This window comes from Pleurodeles waltl, chromosome 2_1 (assembly GCF_031143425.1).
Source record: "Pleurodeles waltl isolate 20211129_DDA chromosome 2_1, aPleWal1.hap1.20221129, whole genome shotgun sequence".
NCBI lineage: Eukaryota > Metazoa > Chordata > Amphibia > Caudata > Salamandridae > Pleurodeles > Pleurodeles waltl.
This window is the reverse complement of record NC_090438.1, coordinates 379,856,253-379,873,747: the sequence shown is the minus strand read 5'-3', so window position 1 is coordinate 379,873,747 and position 17,495 is coordinate 379,856,253. Positions and strand designations below refer to the sequence as shown.

The 17,495-nt window shown below is 44.1% G+C and overlaps 1 protein-coding gene across 7 annotated transcripts in view; it reads left to right on the top strand.

Moving 5' to 3' along the window:
* Positions 1–17,495, top strand: part of BCORL1 (BCL6 corepressor like 1) — an 860,657-nt gene that overhangs the window by 520,671 nt on the left and 322,491 nt on the right. For all 7 annotated transcript variants that reach the window (XM_069212828.1, XM_069212837.1, XM_069212844.1 and 4 more), the window contains one exon: positions 7,773–8,171. In XM_069212828.1, coding sequence (XP_069068929.1) covers positions 7,773–8,171 — 399 coding nt within the window. The remainder of the gene's footprint in view (positions 1–7,772; positions 8,172–17,495) is intronic.

Below are 17,495 nucleotides of genomic sequence, written 5' to 3'. Positions count from 1 at the left end.
ATTGTTCTATGTTGTAAATAAATATGATTGGAATGTAAGGAAGGTAGGGAGCGGTACAGTGTGAAAGTACATAGAGCAATGAAAGAAAGGGAAAGTGAGAGCACAGAGCGAGTCGGGAGCATGGCAGAGAGACAATGAGTGGGGAAGAGCCAGTGGCACCCAGAGAGGTAGGAACAACATGAAGAGAGAAAGTGTAAGCTGAGTGGAGTCAAGGAGAAGGTGGGAGCAAATATATGTAGGACTACTTTTTGAAGCTTATCACCAAAATCTAAGGTAATCAGTAGTGGGCTAGTATACATTTACATGAAATACCATGGGCTTGATATACAGCAGTCCTGGCAGTGGCACACCCAAACAACAGTTGACAGCCTGTGGCAGAAAGGGGATGACTAACTTTCACTCTTTTCCTTTGCTTTTCAAGTTGAGTCTACCGGACAGTGCACACTGTCTGGTTTTAAAATACGTATTGTATGCTTATCGATAACTTACAGCTTGACCATTGCTTAGTATTGTTTGGTTCTATTGTCACTCTGATTTGCGTACTTATTATTTGATAGCTATATTTATTTGTCCATCTTGTGTTTGTCCCTCCTTTATACAGGGCAATATAGGCTTTTTATTCCATCAGGATTTTTGCCAGTGAACAGGGCCCCTTGGAGGTCTGGTTTGAAAGTCCAGAGTTGCACCTGGTGCTTGGGTCACTTTCTCTAGCTCCCCAAGGTTAATTGCTGCAGGCACAGGAGGATTCATTAGAGACAGAAATGGAAGGAGATAGGGTGAAGGTAGCGAGAAAGCTATCACAGAGGAAAAAGAGTGAGAAGCAGGGATTGATTGATTGATGGAAATAAACAGAATGCACAGTAAGATGAAGGGAGTGAGGATGGTCTGAGCATTTTTTTCTAGGGCTGCTCTTGGTTCCCCAGTCTGGCTCTGCCACAAACGCATATCCTCTTTACAGTCTCTCTGATCGGCTGATGTCTGTATTTCTTTTTCTCCCTTTGAGGGACTACTTTTTATTTTTAGCCTAAGCACTCCTTGAGAGTGCAGGTATTTTCCAGCTCTCTACTTCATAGCCATAGTCTCCCCCTGCCAAATACCCCTTCTGAGTTGCTATCTCCGTCGTGTTGCAAACTCTTTTGTGTTTTTCTCCTGCCCCACCCATGTATTTTTCTCCTTCCCATGTTGTTTAACATTAATAAAAGCCATTGGTAAAGCCAATAGGTCCTAATGGCGAGACCTATTGGCTTTGCAAAGGCTTGTTCTTATTGCACTTTAGAAACTATTTGTGACGTATTGGAGACCCTCTCCCCCAATCCCCTAAAAACACCCCCCCTCCTCAACACCCAACTCCTGCTGTGGTCTCTTGGATTTTTGTATTTCCAGTGATTTATATTTTGATGGTTTCTGCTGTACTCAGTGCCCTGCTGTGAGGCCAATGGTTGTATGTGAAGGATGGTGTAATCATCTTTAAAAATCTTGTTTGTCTAGTTGAGTGAGACAGTTACACCTCTTCAGTCTTTCAGAATTGTCAATTTGTGCCAACCCTTATTGCTTGCAAAAAAACCAAAGAGTTTCCTTGCTTGATCACCATAGTTTAGCATTCTACTATACGACTGGAAATCATACATTTCAATTGTTCCATCAACGAAGAATGTAATTTCCTAGATAGATTATAGGTAGATTGGAGGGATGTCCCATCGCAAGGACATGAAACCTTATCTTTATTCCATTGTTTCTTCCTAGGGGCATTCCATCAAATGATGAACTAAATCTAAACAAAATTGTGTAAGTAAATATCAATGGAATGGATTTGGAATATTTAAAAGATAGGGTTTGAACATCATCCTGATAAACTGAAGGGAAAACATCTGTACATCACGCAACAAGAGGTCGCTCTTGTTCTCTAGTGGCGATACATAATAACTTAAATTTCTTCCTCCAGTAACTATTTATCGAAGTTGATGTTTGCAAGAGCTATTGATAGCCCAATTTATCTAAAAAATAAATATTTTGTAGCCATCTAATCCTATGGGGGTGATCTAAATCCAGGCAATACTTTAGTAGCTCTATTGTGAATGTTTCTGGATCCGTCCACACCTCATGCCAGAGGAAGACCGGGTTAACATACAGAACATCCTCAATGAACGTTATACCTAACTCCTTATGTATAACATACACAGGTATGGATTTCGGGAGAGTGAGCAAGTGTCTAGGTAACTTGTTCTCTTGTCTCTGTGCTATCAAATTTAGAACCAAAGCCCCATAGACTCACCCCACGCAGGATTCCACAAATGCACCTGTGGTTATGTATGGCTAGAATTTCTGCTATCGGTTTAGGGCCTATTTTTGTTTTAAGCAAATCTGAAAATCCCTTCTGATGTGTGCAATATATTGGTGGAAACATGTTCTTTGTGCCTGGTCCAAGTGCCTGAGTCAAAAAATTGGATCCCTAATTATGAGAATGTTGATGTTCTCATTGTATGCTCCCTGTTTGTATGGTGTGTTCGTGTTTTTGGCCTATCCTTACCACGGATCATAGTAAAGCTCTTTTTGAAGTTAACCATCCAATACCTTCTCTTCATAAATGCAGTGAAGGCATTAATTAAGTGCTTTAAACCATTTGCTGTTCGTGATATCAAGCCAAGTTTGATAAACTTAATTACTTGTTCATCGGGAGCACCTAATGTTTTCAAAGTCATCCACAACTTATTATGGTTGACCAAGTCAAAAGCGCTGCTCAGGTCCATAAAGGAAACCAGGTTTCAAACTTGTATATTTCTCCTCTAACATATTAAGGTGCAGTGCTTGTTCTGTTTTTTCACAAACCCTACCTGAAACTGTATTGAGACTTTGCTAAAATTGAGTGCTCCTCTGCCCAAAGTTCCATCCTCTCTAGAATGACCCTACCCACCAGCTTAGCTGAAGAATCCAAAAGTGATATTGGGCTGTGACATGAAGGGAATAATAATGGTCACCTGCCATGAGGGTGGGAGAAACCCGGCCCTTGCTGCGTTGAGGATATTAGTTAAAAGTGGGGCACCCAGGTCCTTGATGTTTTTATAGATGTCCACAGGGACACCATCTGGGTCAGTTCCTCTACAACTTTTATCGATGGCAGTTATTACTTCCTTCAGGGAAAAAAAAGACTCTGGTTTCTAATTTTGATATTTCATAATGAGATATAACATTATTGTCCTTTAAAGGATTGAATACTTTTGTAAAGTGATTAATCCAATATTGGGAAGCAATAGAAGACACTATTGAGAAGGGCGATTTATCTGCCCAAAAAAGGGCCATTTATTGTTTTCCGAAACAAGGACATGCCATTGGTTTTTGCTGCTTGCAAGAAATGAATCCAGGCTGTTTTTTGAGTTGCTTTTTCCTGTGATCTGCAGTATGATCCAATTATATCATAATATCCTGTTTACACTCATTAATAATGAAAATAAAAAAATCAGGATTTACACCAGACCATGCAATCCTTATTCCATTGAATGCTACATTCTGAATTCTCCTAGATAGTTGCTAGACCTTCTTTTTCAGAGGTCATCACCCCCATGATCAGACTGATTCTGATACACCACTTCAATGGGAATAGTGTCAGAGTTTAACTTTAGGATTGTATATTGATTAACCAATCATATGCATGCTGTTACTCATGCCCTTTTCTCCTCTGTGGATCTCATGGGTTTTTCCCCCTTTCTACCTCTCGCCTTTACTTATCCCACTTCTCCCACCTTCTTGTTAATTGATTTACTGTGCTACAGGCCATCATCCTTCTCAAATTCCCACCTTCCTGCTGGATACTTCCAACCTTACATTTCCTACCTTGTGGATATAGTCAGGCGCCATACTGGAGCCGGACGATCTTGGCCTTGTTCTGCATGTAAGCCTTGCTAGCTTTAAGTACCACCCTTGCATGCTTATGTTAGTTCCTTTATTTTTAAGCCTTCATATGTGGATCTGGAGATAGTTGCCAACATTTGTCTTGTCAGTTGACATGTTTTTTTTGTCAAAGATCTTATTTTCCAATGTGCATGGGAACATGTCCGCTCCTCAAACTACTAGGTTTAAACCTTGTATGGACTGTGACATACGGATATATGTGACTGATCCCACAAGATATTTTGTGAATCTTTGGCACCCACCCAGCTCCCTCTGGCACGCCTTCAGGCCACACAGACCTACAGAGGCCTCCTTTCGAATTACCACTGGCAGGACCGTCTTTGGCACCATCTGTACATCCTAAACCCATTTTGGAGTCAGTTCTGACTCTGCAAAAGACTTCAAGTATGGCGCCAAGGTCCACAACGGTTCCTGCCACTTCTACTGTGGCTTAACGTCTGAGGAAGATGCTGTTTTTTCGTGTGACTCCAAAGCGAATTTGTCTCTGCTTTGACTGAGGTTGCTTCCCAGAACAGTTACAAAGTGCCAGGTGCCAATTCATTCTGACTCTGACAAAAGATTGCTTTTACCTAGGAGCCGTCCTCCAGCACTCTACCAATTTTTTGGATCAGACTCTAAAGTCAAACAACTTTTGATGATGATGTGGTTGAATTATCACCACAATATCATTTCCACAATTTCTACTTTGAGCTACTGATGCCAGTGAGTTGGACGCTGCCCCAGTTACTGATTTGGGCTGAATAGGGCTGTCTCATTTGCTGGTCCCTCATCGGATTTAACAGCCCTATTGTCTGTGTTCAAAGCCAATATCCTCACAGAAGGCTTGTAACCTGAGCAGACTTCATCCAACCCCTTGTTTCCATTCATCATCAGCAAGCAGACAAGTGGGAGATCAATCAAAAAGTGCTCAATCAGTACTACGAACATTGAGGTACACCAGCATTTGATCTGTTCAGCACATATGAAAATGCAAAATGCTAAAACTTCTCATGCAGAAACCTCTCACCCCCAGTCTCTGTAAACTGCCCAGTGGATCAGTTGGTCAGGGATAGGTGCCTACACCTTCCCCCCACTTCTTCTGGTTCCTTGTATAATCAGGAACATCAGACAAATAATGAAGAACGCTCCTCCTTATTTCACCAGCATGAGCAAGGCATACAGGGTTTTCTTTACTTCTCAAGAGGTCCATACATCCTTATGAGAAGCTACAGCTGTGCCAAGACCAAATCTTGGTAGACAAGGGTCATTTGCTGCGCCCAGTTTCCAAGTTATTCACTCTTACAATATTTCACCAGAAATCTTCGAGTTTGGGTAATTACATCTTCCTCATGAAAGCAGGAAAAAATGGAGGAAGGCTAGACAACTCACCATGTTAGCAAAAATAAAAGTTTTTTTCTGTTCTGTTTTTAATATACAAGCATTGCAAGCTACTGTACAAGATGTTTTATGTTATTTATTATACATGCAAAAGTTGGGACTCGCCTACTCATCAGAGTACATTTGGTGGCCTATTTACAAAATACACAACATCATACTGTTTATATATAACTGGTCATTAAATCCTTTATGGAAGAGCTTAATCTGTTCATTCCACCTAGGCTACCATCTACTCCTTCATGTAACCTAAGTATTGTCCTCACATAACTTATGGGAGCCATCATTAGAGCCCCTGTATTTAGGTCCATAACAATTCTGTCTTGGAAAGAGGCTTTCCTAGTTCTCTTCATTTCACTTCATAAGGGTCAGTGAATTGCAAGGTTTATTGGGGTAAGAACCATTTTATAAGTGTACACAGGGTTGTCCTTGGGGCTTTCTATTGTTTCTTGTCAAAAAGCATTTCTCCTTTCCATGTCAATCAGTCCATGTGCCATCTTCTTTTCTGTGTGACTTGCTTTAGATGTTAGGAGAGTGTTGATTTACTATATAGACGGAACTAAGGCCTTGAGAAGGGCAAACCGGCTATTTGTGGCTTTCACACATCCCTGCCTAGCAGCCTAATTTCAAATGCAAGTATAGCCAGAGAGACCATAAAGTGTATTTGAATATGCTGTGTTAAATCTAAGCACCCATTAGCAGCTATGCCTAGAGGTCACTCTGCTCACATAAAGAGGGGCAACAGTGGCCACCTTAGGCAATATTCTCTTAGCTGACGTTTGTAAAGCTGCAACTTGGTCATCTGTTCGTACATTTACTAAGCATTACTTTGTGGATATTCAAACAAGTGGATCTAACTGTTCCCAAAACCCTATTTCACACTTCTTCCACTTTAGTTTGCAAACCACTTCTTGAAATGTACTACTTTTTAGACTACACAAAGCATGTGATCTACAGCTACACATGCTCCAAATGGAAGAAGTTACTGTAGCAATCTGTTTTCAGCTTATAATGCTGTAGATTCACACCCACCCAACCTGTATCCCTCGAATGCAAGTTTACGCAAGATGCGTCATATTTATTATTTAGTTCCGGTTCACAGACTTAATACTGCTTCACACATCCAGTCTTGAATTTATTCATATGTGATATTGCAATTTGAGGTGGAGTCCATGTCCAGATGTGTTGGGTTCTCAGAGGTAGGTATCATGGGTCACCTCAAAACCACAAGACATTCTGTGACGAAGAGCAAGCCCTGTTGTAATGCTCTGGAGTGTACAGATTGTGATCAACGGCACTACCAACAGCAAACCGATTTATACAGGTAAGTAACTTTGTCCTCCCACTCCATTTGTTTGGGTACTCTGGGCATATTCAGTATTAGTACTCCTTGAACACAAGAGCAGATGATAGTGAAATAAATGTCGTGCTCTCTAATAACTGTGGAAATAGATATGCTTGGACTTAATTGAGTGTGTTTCCTGAAGGAAAGCATGCACCTCTTCTTCAGAGGGAATACAGTACTTTGTGGTGTGTCACAGGATTCACCACCCAGACCAGTTTTGAATCAAAGCCATGAACAAAAAATGGTTACAACATATTTGCTCAACTATTTTACTCCACTACAAAATGTTAGGTAATAAGATGTTTATATTTTGAGACTTTACAAATTGCTTCAGTTTTGATTTTTTGTAGCCTGACTTTATGATGAAACTCTGAAAGCAAACGAAACGTTGCTACAATTTGTTAATTAAAAAAATGTTTGTTGTGCACCATTCTAGTGTAATACAAACCCAAAGTCATGGTGTGTTAATTTAGTTGCAGTAGATAATGCCCATCTGAACTGGTCTAATAATGCATGAGTCTAATGTTAACAATACTAACTTTATTTGTCCTCTGGCTTCACCTTTCTTTTCTTACCAATGTTGCTACCATGTGTCTGGAAGCTTGTACAAAACCACCTCCTCTTTGACTAACTCTGTAACTTCACCATTGTACGTCATTCTAGAATTGGTTTACGCTCCCTTTCCATTGCAGTGTATTTTTTTCACATGGCACAGAGCATAATTGTCTGTCTAGGTCAGTGACCAATCTCTCTATGTTTTACAAATCACCTCATTGGCTTTCATATACCTTATTGGATTGAAACAAGGGACCGCCTATTGTTATCATGGAATCACTGTAGGTAGACCTCCAATGTTGTTAAAAATGGAGTACGTATATTCTAATTAGCCACAGGAATAATGTAGTTTGCATTGGAGAAAAGCTAGGTACTTAATTTTTGGCAAAATATTGGAAACAATTACAATATTTAATGCAAGTGACTTTACAAATTGATTAAGAAATATAAATATTTGAAAGAATTAGAATTAAGAGGTATAATAGAAGTGACTAGTAATGGAAAAAAGTGGAAATATGCAAAATCTCTTTGTTCTGTGTGTGCCGAATGAAATGAAAAATCTTAAGTGATTTTAAAATGTTCTTCTCCACAGGAAGCGCAAACAGCTCATTTGCTAGTATAGCAACTGAGTGTGACACTACCATGGATGAGGTGCTTCCACCAATGGAGGATGTTCTGCATTCAAAGAGGAGGAGAGGGAGGAAAGTGTATGGGGTGAACAGATACCACCAGCGTAAAATAAAAGAGGAACCCCATCAAGAGGAAATCTCATGCCCATCTCACAACCTGAGACGGACACGTGAGGTTCCCCAAAAGGTTGAACCTGTTGGTTCATTTTGGACACTCTTTGAAAGTGATGAGGAGATCGATGGGCATATCAAGAAGAGAAAGAGGCGACGGCAGAAGAACCGGAAGTACCAGAATGGAGAATACCTAACGGAACGAGAGGAAGAGTTGGAGATGGCCCACTGCTACAAAAGAAGGAAGGCAGGTAGGCATACGTTATATTTCGAGGTAGCCTGTGTTCATTTAAGAGTTAATGTCTTAAAAACCGTTTCTGTACCAATTGCTGAGATGTAAGAGCAAGCGTCCAGTACTGGAACATCCAGCCCTCCCCTTCCTCCTTAATGGTGGCACTTGTAGGACTGCCAGTGTTATTGAGTCTAAACTGTGCTTTACATATTGAGTCTCTTTTCTCCATGTCATATGTTTTATATATGTTTACTAGCTAAAATTGTTGTGTGGAGTCTTTTTCTTACTAACTTGAGTGGCTTTATTACTGACGTGATTGAGTCCTATTATAATTTTTCAAACTGTTGCATCTGCTCAATTCACGTCCTGACTCAGCGTATGACTTTCTACTCGTTCCTCACATTTCTTTTCATGCTTAGCCCAAACCCATGAGTTCCTGGCCTCGAAAATACCTACTGTGGCCATTCCTTTATTAAACCTTATGAATGTTTCCAGTGACCTTTCAACCAGGTGCAACGTTGACAAGGAACTCAAGGGTGACCATTTATGGATGATTAAGTGGAATCTTGTCTTTACTTGGGACATAATATTGTATATGAGCCTGGAATCAGGAGAGGCCTCTGTTACTACTATGTGTGAACTTGGTCATGTTCTGTCCTCTCTTGCATCACATACGTTTTGTTTTAAACTATTCAGACAGAATCACAAGGGTATGACCTGTGGGGCATACATTTCTCACAATAGGATCCGGACAAGGTGCATCACTTGCCTTCCTGCTGTAATGATTTGTTTGCAACATTGACCCACCTCATACCAAAAAAATGCATGGGTTCACTGTGAGGCCCTTGCCAGACATTTCTCCAGTCTCCCTCTAAGCAATCTCTTTTACTCCCTCCTTTCATCAAAATCAGCATAATTGATTCTGTATCCCAAAATAAGGCATCATATTTCCCAAAGCAATACTGACTCTTAAGTCTCTGAGCTTTCAGGGTGGTTACTCTGGGTCCTTGGGTCATTTCTGTGGTCAAATGGAGATTGAGAGACATTTCTCTCTGGTCTCCTCTTTGTTCTTTCGTAATGTTCACCTAGTCTCTTCTGTGCTGTAGGAGATCCAGAATCTCCATTCTTTGTTAGCCACAAGGCTGATAACCCAGTTAGAGCTAAACTAATGGTTACCCCCCTGACTTTTTGCCCTTTGCTGATGCCAAGTTATGATTAAAAGTGTGCTGGGACACTGCTAATCAGGCCACAGCACCAGTGTTTTTTCCCTAAACTGTACCTTTGCTTGCACAATTGGCACAGCCCTGGCACTCAGATACATCCCTTGTAAATGGTACCCCTGGTACCAAGGGCCCTGGTGCCAGGGAAGGTCTCTAAGGGCTGCAGCATGTCTTATGCCACCCTAGGGACCTCTCACTCAGCACATACACCTCACAGCTTGTGTGTGCTGGTGGGGAGAAAATTACTAAGTCGACATGGCACTCCCCTCAGAGTGCCATGCCAACCTCACACTGCCTGTGGCATAGGTAAGTCACCCCTCTAGATGGCCTTACAGCCCTAAGGCAGGGTGCACTATACCACAGGTGAGTGCATATGTGCATGAGCACTATGCCCCTACAGTGTCTAAGAAAGACCTTAGACACTGTAAGTGCAGGGTAGCCATAAAGAGTATATGGTCTGGGAGTTTGTCAGACACAAAGTCCACAGTTCCATAATGGCTACACTGAAATCTGGGAAGTTTCGTATCAAACTTCTCAGCACAATAAATGCACACTGATGCCAGTGTGGAATTTATTGTAAAATGCACCCATAGGGCATCTTAGAGATACCCCCTGAATACCAGTCCGACTCCTAGTGCTAGGCTGACCAGTTTCTGCCAGCCTGCCACAACCAGACGAGTTGCTGGCCACATGGGACCAGTGCCTTTGTCACTCTGGCCAGGAACAAAGCCTGTACTGGGTGGAGGTGCTTCTCATCTCCCCCTGCAGGAACTGTAATACCTGGTGGTGAGCCTCAAAGGCTCACCCCTTTTGTTACAGTGCCCAGGGGCATCCCAGCTAGAGGAGATGCCCGCCCCTCCGGCCACTGCCCCCACTTTTGGCGGCAAGGCTGGAGGAGATAATGAGAAAAACAAGGAGTAGTCACCCACCAGTCAGGACAGCCCCTAAGGTACCCTGAGCTGAGGTGACCCCTACCTTTAGAAATCCTCCATCTTAGTTTTGGAGGATTCCCCCAATAGGATTAGGGATGTGCCCCCTCCCCTGAGGGAGGAGGCACAAAAAGGGTGTAGCCACCCTCCAGGACAGTAGCCATTGGTTACTGCCCCCCAGATCTAAACACACCCCTACATTTAGTATTTAGGGGCACCCCAGAACCCAGGAAATTAGATTCCTGCAACCTGAACCAAGAAGGACTGCTTACCTGAAAGCCCTGCAGAGACAACGGAGACGACAACTGCTTTGGCCCCAGCCCTACCGGCCTGTCTCCTGACTTGAAGAAAACTGCAACAGCGATGCATCCGACAGGGACCAGTGACCTCTGAAGCATCAGAGGACTGCCCTGAACCAAAGGACCAATAAACTCCAGTGAACAGTGGCTCTGTTCAACAACAGCAACAACTTAGCAACATTTTTGCAACTTTTTAAAGACCTCACTCTTCCCGCGGGAAGCGTGAGACTTTACCTTCTGCACCCGACGCCCCCAGCTCGAGCTCCAGAGAACCAACACTACAGGGAGGACTCCCAGGCAACTACGACCTCGTGAGTAACCTGAGACTACCCCCGGACCCCAACAGCGAAGCATGCAGAAAGAATCCAGAGGCTCCCCCTGACCCGACTGCCTGTATCAAGGAGCCCGACGCCTGGACCAAGCACTGCACCTGCAGCCCCCAGGACCAGAAGGAACTGAACCTCAGTGCAGGAGTGACCCTCAGGCAACCATCTGCCCATCCCAGTCGATGGCTAGCCCAGGAAGCCCCCAGTTCCCTGCCTGCACCGCTAGAGTGACCCCCCAGGTCCCTCCATTGTTTCTAATACAAAACCTGACGCCTCCTTTGCACACTGCACTCGGCCGCCCCTGTGCCCCTGAGGGTGTGTTTTGTGTGCCTACTTGTGTCTCCCTCAGTGCTGTACGAAACCTCCCTGGTCTACCCTCCGAGGACGTGGGTACCTGCTGGCGGACTAGAACCAGAGCACCCCTGTTCTTCATAGGTGTTTTGGACTCCTCTTTGACCTCTGCACCTGACCGGCCCTGTGCTGCTGGTGTGGTAACTTTGGGGTTGCTTTGTACCCCCAACGGTGGGCTGCCTATGCCCAGGAACTTAGACTTGTAAGCGCCTTACTTACCTGACAAACTAACCATTACTTACCTCCCCCAGGAACTTTTGATTTTTGCACTGTGTCCACTTTTAAAATAGCTTATTGCCATTTTAACCAAAACTGTGTATGTTATTGCTCTAATTCAAAGTTCCCAACTTACCTGTGTGGAGTACCGTGCGTTTTATGTATTTACTTCAAATCTTGAACTTGTGGTTCTAAAAATAAATTAAGAAAATATATTTTTCTATATAAAAACTATTGGCCTGGCGTTAAGTCTTTGAGTGTATGTTCCTCATTTATTGTCTGTGTGTGTACAACAAATGCTTAACAATGCCTTATGATTAGCCTACTGCTCGACCACACTACCACAAAATAGAGCATTAGAATTATCTAATTTTGCCACTGTCTTACCTCTAAGGGGAACCCTTAGGTTCTGTGCACACTATCTCTCACTTTGAGATAGTATATACTTCCTACAACGGATGACCAGCTTCTCCAGCTGGTGAACACCCTCAGCCCAGTGGACTTCAGGGAGACATAACCTCATGTTCAGGCTCATCATTTGAAATAATTTTTTGATCACATGGATTATGTACCACCACAAAGTCCTCCACTTTGCCCTCGCACTATCTTTACTAAAATAAGTAGAAGAGCAGTGCCTTTCTGCACCTCCCAAGGGCTTGTTTGCCCTTACCTAAATAACATCCTGGTGAGGTATTGTTTTCCTTAAGAGGTTTTGCAGTCTCTTGGTTTGGCAGTGAATTTGTTGTCAGACATGGGCTCCTCAGCCATTAGGGCAAAATCTGCAGTGGCTCTCCCTTTTAGTACCTTACTTCCTTTAACATCATTTTGGATATTATATTTCATTCAATATTTTCTCCACGACCTGGAAGATACTTTTGTGTGTGTGTTCATTTTTATAGATTTTTTTTTTTCATGAGCTGTTAAATTTCACACAGCCCACTGGTCTTCAGGGACTAAAGACAGCTACTATGTTGTGGCTCTAGTTGTATGACAGACATGTGGTTGTTATTGGATGCCCTTTAGAGAAGTTGAAATTGAGGGGCTGATCAAGAGGCTGTTCAGTGCCTGGTACGGAAGCACATGTTGTACAGAGTATGGATGTAACTTAAACACAGCTGACAAGGTCTAAACTATAATTTAAGGGACATATAGGAAGCTGGCTCAGTTTACGGTGCACATCTATGGTGTTGCACCCTATACTGAGTCCAGGCAAACCTTATTGATAGTGTTTAAGTGTCCAGATGGCAAAAGCTCTCTAGGCGTAGCTGAGGCGAGCAGCTAAAGCTTATACAAGAGGAATGTAAAGCACTTGCAATACCACAATAGCCAGACAGGAACTCTCACACTAGAAAGAACCACACAAGTGTTGCAGAAAATAAAGGATTCTTTATTACAGCACTAGCTACTAGACTAGCATTGATGTGTCTCCTTTTCGAGATATCTGCACACAATATATATGCCAAATAGCAAGTAGAAAGAGCATAAAATGTATGGGGCCCAACCATACACTAAGTATGTGGAAAGTGAAAATAGCAAACCCAACCAAGGTAGCTAGGGGCTGGGGAGGGATGTAAAGACCAAAGGTAAGTACAGCAAGTGTTCCAAGCAACTGGGGGCAGAGTGGTTGCCTACCTAATTGTCCCATAGACTAACACAGGGGAGTGGCAATTGGAATTCGTGAGTTTTGGGACCCTTCCCAGTGGACCCCGAGGAGAGCCACAAACAGGAGGAATGTTAGAGAGTGTCCCCACCCAAGGATACCCAGAGGACCGGAGTCCCTACGTGAGGGGACCATGGTGCATAGGGGTGAAAGGAGGTTGGAAACCCTCGCTGAAGTCAATGGAGGTCTCGCTTGTCCAGCTGCTTTTGCAGCCAGTGGAACCCAAGGACGAATTCTGGACATTAAAGACCTGAAAAGGAAGGGGGCAGAGTTCAGTACCCTCGGAGGTTCCCAGGCGGTGCACGTATCAATGCCTACCTTTCTAGAGGTGAAGGTACTGCAGGTTGGTGAAGGAAGAAGTCTATCTGCAGGGTCCAGGGGCTGCAGAAGATCATAGAAGTCACCTACAAGCTGTCCCATGTCAGTCTCCAGATAGCAGAAGGGCCATTGGCCATCAAGGCCACCAAGAATCACTGGCAAATGCAAGCAGATGCTGTAGATGGATTTGCAGGTTTTGGGGAACAGCAAGGTCCAGGACACACTACCCTTGAGGGGAAGCCAGGGCTGGCCTTAGCACACGGAGGTCAGCAGAAGCCGTCAGAGCCCCCACGGCAATGGACACAGGGAATCACAAGGAGGCCTCAGCAGAACAACAAAACAACAGTCCCACTTTGCAGGAGCTGCGGAACGGAGGCTGATCTTGATTATCGAGTTGCAGAGTGCTGGAGGCTGGGGCTTCTTGGTGCTTGAAGAAACCTGGAGGAATAGCCAAAAAGTATTGGCAAGAGCAATAATTGCGTTGCACAGGGATTCCAGTCCAGTGGCAGGAGCAGGGTCCCACCGTCTTGGTGAGAAGACAAGCAAGATCCAGAGGAGGCCACAGATCCACCACCTGTGATGCAAAGCCTTTTGATGTCCGTGGGGCAGCAGACCTAGCCAGCCAGTCGACGTTGTCTTGATGTGCCTGCAGATGCAGGGGAATGACTCCTTCACACCAAGGGATATTCCTTTGTGCTTCCAGGTGCTGACAGAGTCATTGTGACCCTGGAGGATGCACAGCATTGGATGTTGCAGAATTCTTGCAGAATCCAAAGAAACAATGTTGTAGTGGGAACCCTCCCACCAGAAGCAGACTTGTTTTAGTTCCAAAGCAGACCAGCAGCAGTTCCAGAGGCCAGGAGCAGAAGAAGTCTTGAAGGGAGTTCCCTGTAGAATCTTCCTCAACAAATCTAAGGGCCCACCCTCAGGGAGTCCTTAAACAACCCTAAAAGGGAGATTGAACACTCTCTGCAGTGCCCTCCTATCTGAGTAATTCAGGGACATCATCTGCCTGGCCTGCCCAGTCAGATGCTCCCATGGGCCTCTGCACATCTTGTTTCCAAGATGGCAGAATCAGCCGGCCACCTGGTAGAGCTCTGCGCACCTCCCTAGGGGAGGAGCTAGACAGGGGTGGTGGACACTCCCCTATCCTTTATGATGATTCGCGCTGTAGTGGGGATCAAGTGTCCCTGTACTGGTGCAAACCGGTTTATGCATGGAGGGCACCAAATGTGCCCTTCAAAGCAGTCTGGTGGCGTGGAGAGGCCACTCCACCCCAGCTTAGAGACACCTAGTTCTAAAAGAGAGGAAGTCACACCTCCCTCCTACAGGAAACTTTGTTCTTCACTCCCCTGTCCGAGCTGGATGAGCAGCAAGAGGACGGAACAGTGTCTTGTGGTCTGCAGCAGCACGGACTGCAACGCAGATCCTGTACAGGCAGATCTGGGGAGGATCCTCTAAGGAACCCCCAGAGTACATGGGATCATGCAACTAACACTGAAATCGTTGTTGTTGCATGTTTTGGACATGTTTTACACCACACATGCCTAGGTTTGGAGAAGCCATTATGTAGTTGGACTACTCGTACTGATGAGTGTCCACTACATACTTTAAAATGGCTTCCCCTCACTTAAAAAGCCCAGGGAATGGAGACGGGTTTTGTAGGGGCGCCTCAGCTCATGCAGGGGCTTGGACAAAGGGCCTACCATAGGGGTGACTTACAGTGTCCAGGTGCGGTGACCACGATGTAAGGTAAGCCTTATGCCTGAAGTGAAAGGGTTCATGCACCATTTCGCTCAGACTACAATGGCAGGCCTTAGCCACAGTTTGCATGGGCTCCAATGGGTGGCAACACACATGCTGTAGCTCAATGGAGGCCTTTGGCGTGCCAATGCCCTCGGTACATGTGTACCATATACTAGGGGCTTGCTTAGGTGCACCAGTATGCCAATTGTGGAGTAAAAAAGTTACCCAAGCAACCAAATTTAGAGGAGGGAGCACAGACACTGGGGTCCTAGTTCGCAGGATCCTTAGTGTACTACAGTCTGAAACACCCTAATACCAGGCAAAAAATTTGGGTTTCTACAGCCTCAACCCAGCTTCCTACAGGGAGTAGAATCAAAAATAAGAAAAAGTTTGTGTCTATGACCATGCAGAATGACTGATGTGGTACGGTAGCCCAGGTAGCAGCAAGCTGTGGTCTTGGGCAACCAGAGTCCGAGAAAGCAGCTGGAGGCAAGAGTTACAGTTCAGGACTATGTACCAGGAAGTTGATTTCTTGAATGAGAATAGTAGTTGTTTGCCTTCCTCCAAATTCACTATCGGGTGTCATTTTTTCGGGCATGACGCTGCTTCTCAGTCACAATTTTAGGTGCCAACAGGGTTGGTTTATTGCATTTCGTGAAGAATTAATGTATTACCCATTCTTTCATTATTTTAGAATGCTAGTGAAAGCACAGTTTTGATGCAGTTCCTTACTATTTGTGTAGGGTGCACACGTTTTAGTGCGCTGCAATATACGTGTTCATGAGTATTTGTAATGTCCTTAACAAGAATGGGTATTTTGCTAGCAAGTGTGCTGCAACAATGTTACATCAATAACAATTCATATTTTTTCTTAAATTGATGTTGGTGCAGATTGTTGATCTCTATGTTGAAATAAATGATACTTTTTGTTTTTGTCTGTAGACATTTTAGGGTTTGGAGACAGATTGGTATTATTTGATAAAAGAGGAACACAACAAAGTTGTAATGACCAGAACCATATATCGTGCTAGGTTGAATTTGTAGAAAAAATAAACCTCAGGTAGAAACGTTATTTTTCATGGCATGTGTGGCAGGAGATGTACATGCACAGCATACTTCTGCCATTTAGTGTTGGATCCAGAAGGCTGCAAGTTGTTTTTCTTCGAAAAGTCTTAAGAGTCGTGGTAAGGTGACTCCTTCTCTTGCTGGTAATGCGCATGGGCATATCTCCATTGTTAGGTTGTTTCGTTGCGCTCCATTTCGAGACCGTTTTTGGACTCTTTCTGCTCAGGATACCTCCAATACCACAGGTTATTGTTTTTTGAACACACGTTTCCAGCCTTTGCGTTTCTGTACCTGAAGAAACTATCTGTCGGATCGATCCGTTCCAACAGAAGCTCTTAAGGCTGCCATTTTCACAGTTCTTTTTCGAGGAGAATGAACTTATAATGGAACAACTCCCTTTCGTTTCTGCCCTATGTGCCACACAAAGTTCCAGCGGATGGACAAGCACCAGCTCTTCAGCGTCTATTTGTCTCCAGACCACAAAGAGGAGGACTGTGATTCTTTCTAATTTTTTTGATCAACAAAAAAAACCCTGAGTGTTTGAAGGGCCCATTGCCACGAGATGCAGCACAACAGATTGAGGTGACCCCATGTTGGAGCCAGAGCAGGAGCTGCAAAGTTCTCTGCTGCAGAGGAAGGACCTTTTCGGTCGATGATTCGGTGTCTGATGTGGACACAGTTCGTGAAATACAAGACCTTCCTCTAGCTCAACTAACTGAGAGTACTGGCTCCCCTTCTCCACTCAAAAAGACAAACAATCACACTGAAGCAAAGGCTACCGGGCCGCCACTGCCCTATGGCCATGGTTGGCACTGAAAACTTAGAAGCACTGTCACTGAGCTCTGCTCCAAACAATATACCTCAGTACTCGGTACCGAGCCCCACACAACCAGCTTCGGCCCCAAAAGATTCGGCCTTGCACTTGGCACTGATTACCCTGGCGCAGAAAAAAACGCTGCCTGCCTTGGCATCAACAGTTTCGTAATCGAAACAGAAGAGCCCTTTGGCGCCGTAAAAATTGAAAGTCACTGCACCTTCGGAGCCGAGTACTTCAGTTGAGCCTATCCTCCACAAATGAAGCAGCAGCTAGATACTAAACAAACACAGCTTCATATCCAACAGTAGACTGGACTGGTTCTGGTTAATGCTGTTGTTTCCACACCTTCTAAGAGACAGCTTAGTTTTGAAGATGCCATCGACATTCCCATACCTC